The 7,303-nt window shown below is 39.0% G+C and overlaps 1 protein-coding gene across 1 annotated transcript; it reads right to left on the bottom strand.

The window, feature by feature from the left end:
* Window positions 1-639: 639 nt before the first annotated feature.
* On the bottom strand, window positions 640-6,942 carry LOC141800603 (uncharacterized). Its single transcript, XM_074683266.1, has 15 exons — window positions 6,837-6,942; window positions 6,463-6,745; window positions 6,073-6,236; window positions 5,693-5,957; window positions 5,312-5,475; window positions 4,941-5,220; window positions 3,672-3,835; window positions 3,273-3,555; window positions 2,881-3,044; window positions 2,510-2,792; window positions 2,155-2,288; window positions 1,749-2,031; window positions 1,445-1,590; window positions 1,026-1,308; window positions 640-817 (listed from the first exon to the last, which is right to left on the bottom strand). Exons 1-15 carry the CDS (start codon window positions 6,940-6,942, stop codon window positions 640-642), a joined length of 3,180 nt encoding a protein of 1,059 aa, XP_074539367.1.
* Window positions 6,943-7,303: the final 361 nt, after the last annotated feature.

The following is a 7,303-nucleotide window of genomic DNA, read 5'->3' as shown; positions in this document are numbered from 1 at the left end:
TATGTGTTCCAGGCTGCAGTTACATTGGAGTCCTCTCTGTTTAACATCCATATTACGTAGGAAGTAGCAAATAACCAAACTGTTAGCTTATACATCTATTGCCACCCATGATCAACTTTGAACATTGTCACTTTAAACCTTTTTAAAAATCACACACAGTGCTTCTCACTGCACCAGAATTAGCTTTATTAGAAGTATCAGAACATTCAGATGATTATACTGAAATACTCTTTCCCAACAAAATCACAAGGACTCTTCATAAGCAAAAAAATAATAAAAAGAAAAACAGTCAGAAATGCAATGGAACCTATGTGTTAAGACTCATCTCAAGTACATGAAGACATAGTTTTTGAAGAAAAAGGCATGAATAAGACCTGAATCAGGCATGAAAAAGGCATGATTTTATGATAGATCGATAGATGATAGATAAGCTTGTGTCAATCAATGTACTAGTCATTTTCACTCTTTTCGAGTTGATAACGTTTATCATTACATTTTTATCAAGAGGTCTTCAACTTATTGTATGTGAAACGTATGTGCCTACTTTCTGAATAAAAACATATATTTTCACTACAATATGGTCTTTTTTTGATTAGGCACAATGTGACAAAGGTACTGACTTAGGTAGCAACAGTTGTGTCAGTTGCATTCCAACACATCAGTTTCTTCCAGTATTTCATCCCCACTCACTTCCACTTCACATAAAGTCAGGTACTGCTTCTTGTTTGGAATCACAATATTGATAAAGCGGCCTTCCATTCCATTACACACAAAGGTCTGAGAATCCCCGGCTTGGATTGCAGTGATCACAGTGCACCTGAAGAAAAAGGAGAAAATTGTCATTGCTAGACATGTAACACCAAAAATGCAAGGCATTGGTTCCACAGGTGGTTGAATTTAGGAAACTGATAGCTGCTACAAAGGTGCTGAATCTGGTCTATAGTAAATGTATCACTGTAAACCTCGAACATGGATCATCGAACAACATCGGACCATGTAAAGGATCGAATAATGCATCTCCCTACCTGGGATTAGCATTGCCATTGTCATCAAGTCGATCTCCAATATGGATTTCAGCTCCATTAAGCCTGTTGCTACAGCAGTCTCCTCTGTTGGTGATGGTGACAGTGTAAATCTTGAACCTCCTGTCAAGGTCAAGTCTCCACCATGGACTCATATCTAGATCTGTGTGGGTACAGGATCCCTGGCTCCAGTTACTTGCATGATTTCCATCAACTGCCCTTTGTGGGCCAGCTCCACCATATATGGAGGACTGAGCCACTTTTCCACCTCTTGCAATATTGGAATCTGGGGGGTGGGGGTGGGTGGTGGAGGAAGGGAGGAATGCATGTAGTTGTAAGACATTGTTCCAAGAAGAATCTGATGTTGCCTGATGTGTCAATTTGTAGGTACAGGTTCGAGTCACCTACTAACAGAATGTTACCTGCAGGTTCACCACTCACTTCCACCTCGCACAGAGTCAAATACTCATTTCTGTTTGGGATCACAATGCTCACATAGCGCCCTTTCATTCCTTTACATTGAAAGGTTTGAGAGTTTCCAGCTGGGATGGAAGAGATCACAGCACATCTAGGGAAAGGGGCACATACTCAAGAATTCTGTAACAATGTTTTGCACTAAAGTACAGTGCACTGAAGCAAGCGGATATTCAATTTAGTCATTAAAAAACTTGTTGTAATTTAGAAAAATCAGACTTGAAATTGGAGATTCATGTTGTGATAATATACCTGGGATTGGCATTGCCATTGTCATCAAGACGATCTCCAATACGGATTTCAGCTCCATTCAGTCTGTTGCAGCAGCAGTCTCTTCTGTTGGTGATGGTGACAGTGCTGATCTTGTACCTCTTCTCAAGGTCTAGTCTCCACCATGGACGTTTGTCCTTATTTGTGTGGGTGCAGGATCCCTGGCTCCAGTCACTTGCACGATTTCCATCAATTGCCCTTTGTGGGCCAGCTCCACTGTATATGGAGGACTGGGCCACCGTCCTTCCCCTTGCAATATTAACAACTGAAAAAAGGTTTAAAAAATGACTTTTTAGATTTATTTGAGTAAGAACCTGATGATGTAGTGGCTAATCAATAGATACAGGTTTCTAGTCACCTGGTCTTGGAATTTTTTTTGCAGGTTCACTGGTCACTTCCACCTCACATAGAGTCAAATACTCTTTTCTGTTTGGAATCACAATGTTCACATAGCGCCCTTCCATTCCTTTACACTGAAAGGTTTGAGAGTTTCCAGCTGGGATGGAAGAGATCACTGTGCATCTAACAAAAGAGGGAGATAATTAAGAAATATCTAAAAAGGTTTGCACTTAAGTTAGCTCATGAAGCAAGCAGCAATTCAGTGTAGTCATTGAAAGGCCTGTTGTAATTTATTGAACATTTTAACAATTTAACTTTTCACTTTTCATAATGTAAAATAGCTCAACAAAAGATCAAACAATAAATCAAAATTGAAATTAGGGATTCAGGTTGTGATATTATACCTGGGATTAGCATTGCCATTGTCATCAAGACTATCTCCAATGCGAATTTCAGCTCCATTAAGCCTGTTGCTGCAGCAGTCTCTTCTGTTGGTGATGGTGACAGTGTTGATCTTGTACCTCTTCTCAAGGTCTAGTCTCCACCATGGACGTTTATCATTATTTGTGTGGGTACAGGATCCCTTTAGCCAGTCACTTGCACGATTTCCATCAACTGCCCTTTGTGGACTACCTCCAAATCCAATGGATGACTGAGCCACAGTCCTACCTCTTGCAATGTTAACAACTAAACCAAAAAAAGGCAAATGTAAATGTCAGATTTATTTGAGGAAAAACCTGATTCAGTGTCAGATCAATGGTACAGGTAAAGTTACCTGCTGTTGGATTGTTTTCGACAGGTTCACCAGTCACTTCCACCTCACACAGAGTCAAATACTCATTTCTGGTTGGAATCACAATGTTCACAAAGCGCCCTTCCATTCCTTTACACTGAAAGGTTCGAGAGCTTCCTGCTGGGATGGAAGAGATCACTGTGCATCTAGGGAAAGGAGCAGATACTCGAGAATTCAGTAACAATGATTTGCGCTTAATCACGGAGCACTTAAACAAGCAGCCATTCAGTAAAGTCACTGACATGTCCGCAGTGATTGATAAAGCCTTTTCTAAAGCAAATTCTATAATTACAAAGGTATGAAGTTTGTTTGTCATTTTAAGGTTTATTGAATAATCAGACTTTAATTAAGGGATTAATGTTGTGATATTATACCTGGGATTAGCATTGCCATGGTCATCAAGTCGATCTCCAATGCGGATTTCAGCTCCATTTAGCCTGTTGCTGCAGCAATCTCTCCTGTTGTAGATGGTAATAGTGTTGATCTTGTATCTCTTCTCAAGGTCTAGTCTCCACCATGGATGTCTGTCTTTATTTGTGTGGGTACAGGATCCCTGGTGCCAGTCACTTGCACGATTTCCATCAACTGCCCTTTGTGGATCACCTCCAAATCCGATAGATGACTGAGCCACAGTCCTACCTCTTGCAATGTTGACAACTGAACAAAAAAAAAATTAAATTAAATTTAAAAAAAATAGACAAATGTCATTTTTAGACTTTGTTTGAAGAAGAACCTGGTGCAATTGGCAATCAGCGGGTACATGTACAAGTCACCTGCAGCAGGAATGTTTTCTGCAGGTTCACCAGTCACTTCCACCTCACACAGAGTCAAATACTCTTTTCTGTTTGGAATCACTATGTTCATATAGCGCCCTTCCATTCCTTTACACTGAAAGGTTTGAGAGTTTCCAGCTGGGATGGAAGAGATCACTGTGCATCTAACAAAGGGGCAGAAAATTAAGAAATACATCAAATGTTATTCACTTAAGAACAGTTCATGAAGCACATAAACCATATTAAAGCAAAGTTATTCAAATCACTAGGAATAGATATGCAAAGCACCAGGAATAATTTCTAAAGTCAAAGAGTTCCTGAAAGAAAAAATACGTATATGTTTTGTATTGTTCCCTAGTTTTCCCTTATATGACCTATGGTGTAGAGGTGTGGAGGAATATGTATAAAACTAATCTTGATCCGATTTGTGTGATCCAAAACAGAGCAATTAGAATGTAAAAAAAAAAAGTGACCCACTGGGAACACATAAACTTTTTATCAAATTGAAAGCTTTAAAATGTAGGGACTTGGTTGTCTTTGAAACAGCCCAGTTTATGTATAACATAAAGAACAATAAGTCACCTGTTCATATCCAGGGATTGTTACAAAAGAGAGATATGGTTTTTAATTTCCGAGGAGGAGAAATATTTAAAAATCAGATTGTAAGAACAAACATAAGACAGCACTGTATTTCTGTTGCTGGGGTTAATATTTGGAACAAGTTGGACCCAGAGCAAAAATACTGTTTATCATTAATTCAATTCAAAGAGAAAACTAAGCAAAACATTTTAAATTCCTATGTTGAGAATGACCGATGACTGTTAAAAAAATAAAATAAAATGTTGAAAAGTCTTTGCATGCAGTATATTTTGTTTTGTGTCTTGTATTAAAGCATTGTGATGCATATCGGTTTAAAAAAAAGAATTGGTAGTTTCTGTTAAAGCTGTGATGTATGGACTGGGAGCCATCTATATGGTTTAAAAACTGTATAACTTGTGTTGGGGGTGGATAAAATAAGCTTCCACTTCAGGCTGCTCCTTTTCAGACTACCTTGTTGTTCTGTTGCTATTTCTCGCTCAGTTAACAAGTGTTGTCTGAATAAACTTAAATAAAGCAAGAAGCAATTCAATGAAGTCACTGAAAAGCAAAATGCAATTTGAAAACTTCTCAATAATGCAACTACAAACTTAACGTGGTGTAAAATAGTTCAACAAAAGATCAAACAAATAATCAGTCTTGAAATAAGGGATTCATGATCTAATATTATACCTGGGATTAGCATTGCCATTGTCATCAAGTCGATCTCCAATGCGAATTTCAGCTCCATTCAGTCTGTTGCTGCAGCAGTCTCTTCTGTTGTGGATGGTGACAGTATTAATCTTGTACCTCTTCTCAAGGTCTAGTCTCCACCATGGACGTCTATCCTTATTTGTGTGGGTACAGGATCCCTGGTTCCAGTCACTTGCACGATTTCCATCAACTGCCCTTTGTGGACCAGCTCCTCCATAGATAGAGGACTGGGCCACGGTCCCACCTCTTGCAATATTAACTAGAAAAAAATTTTTAAAGCGCCTTTTTAGATTTTTTTGAGCAAGAACCTGAGGTTGGTGGTTATTTAATAGATACAGGTTTATAGTAACCTTGTCTTGGATTGTTTCCTGCAGGTTCACCAGTCACTTCCACCTCACATAGAGTCAAATACTCTTTTCTGTTTGGAATCACAATGTTCACATAGCGCCCTTCCATTCCTTTACACTGAAAGGTTTGAGAGTTCCCAGCTGGGATGGAAGAGATCACTGTGCATCTAACAAACGGGGCAGATAATCAAGAATTCTGTAAAATGGTTTTAACTTAAGTATGGTTCATCAAGCAAGCAGCAATTCAATGAAGTCATTGAATAGCCTAATGTAATTCAAATAAATGTAATAATTTAACTTATTTCTTTAGATGGTGCAAAATAGCTCAACAAAAGATCAAACAAATAAGACTTATAATTGGGGATTCATGTTCTGAAATTATACCTGGGATTAGCATTGCCATTGTCATCAAGACGATCTCCAATACGGATTTCAGCGCCATTCAGTCTGTTGCTGCAGCAGTCTCTTCTGTTGGTGATGGTGACAGTGTTGATCTTGTACCTCTTCTCAAGGTCTAGTCTCCACCATGGACGTCTATCATTATTTGTGTGGGTACAGGATCCCTGGTGCCAATCACTTGCATGATTTCCATCAACTGCCCTTTGTGGACTACCTCCAAATCCAATGGATGACTGAGCCACGGTCCTACCTCTTGCAATGTTGACAACTGAACAATCAAACAAAAAAATGCAAATGTAAATGTCAGATTTGCTTGAGGAAGAACCTGATGATGTTGGTGATTATTGATAGCAGGTTCCAGTCACCTGCTGTTGAGATGTTTTCTGCAGGTTCACCAGTCACTTCCACCTCACACAGAGTCAAATACTCTTTTCTGTTTGGAATCACTATGTTTACGAAGCGCCCTTCCATTTCTTTACACTGAAAGGTGTGAGAGTTCCCAGCTGGGATGGAAGAGATCACTGTGCATCTAGGGAAAGTGGCACATACTCAAGAATTCCGTAACGATGATTTGCACTTACGCACATTGCACTGAAGCAAGCAGCAATTTAATTTAATTATTGAAAGTTAGCTGTCATTTCGAAAAATCTTTTTATCCAATGCAATTGTACACTTCCTTTGATGTTAAACAGTTCAACACGCTGCCAAATATATTATCAGACTTAAAATTAGGGATTCAGGTTGTGATATTATACCTGGGATTTGCATTGCCGTTGTCATCAAGAAGATCTCCAATACGGATTTCAGCTCCATTCAGTCTGTTACTGCAGCAGTCTCTTCTGTTGTGGATGGTGACAGTGTTGATTTTGTACCTCTTCTCAAGGTCAAGTCTCCACCATGGACGTTTATCATTATTTGTGTGGGTACAGGATCCCTTTAGCCAGTCACTTGCACGATTTCCATCAACTGCCCTTTGTGGACTACCTCCAAATCCAATGGATGACTGAACCACATTCCTACCTTTTGCAATATTAACAACTAAACAAAAAAAAAAGGGCAAACGTAATTGTCAGATTTATTTGAGGAAGAACCTGATTCAGTGGCAGATCAATGGTACAGGTTAAGTTACCTGCTGTTGGATTGTTTTCGACAGGTTCACCAGTCACTTCCACCTCACACAGAGTCAAATACTCATTTCTGGTTGGAATCACAATGTTCACAAAGCGCCCTTCCATTCCTTTACACTGAAAGGTTTGAGAGTTTCCAGCTGGGATGGAAGAGATCACTGTGCATCTAGGGAAAGGAGCAGATACTCGAGAATTCCGTAACAAATATTTGCACTTAATCACGGCGCACTAAAACAAGCAGCCATTCAGTAAAGTCACTGATATGTCTGCAGTAATTGAGAAAGCCTTTTCTAAAACAAATTCTATAATTACAAAGGTATGAAGTTTGTTTGTCATTTAAAGATTTATTGAATAATCAGACTTTAATTAAGGGATTAATGTTGTGATATTACCTGGGATTAGCATTGCCATGGTCATCAAGTCGATCTCCAATGCGAATTTCAGCTCCATTCAGTCTGTTACTGCAGCA

The sequence above is a fragment of the Halichoeres trimaculatus genome, unplaced genomic scaffold (assembly GCF_033239565.1).
Source record: "Halichoeres trimaculatus isolate MK-OKI-2021-1 unplaced genomic scaffold, fHalTri1.1 fHalTri1_scaffold_12, whole genome shotgun sequence".
In the NCBI taxonomy this organism is placed as follows: Eukaryota; Metazoa; Chordata; class Actinopteri; order Labriformes; family Labridae; genus Halichoeres; species Halichoeres trimaculatus.
Note: the sequence above shows the minus strand (reverse complement) of the source record. Positions and strands in the feature narration are given on the sequence as shown.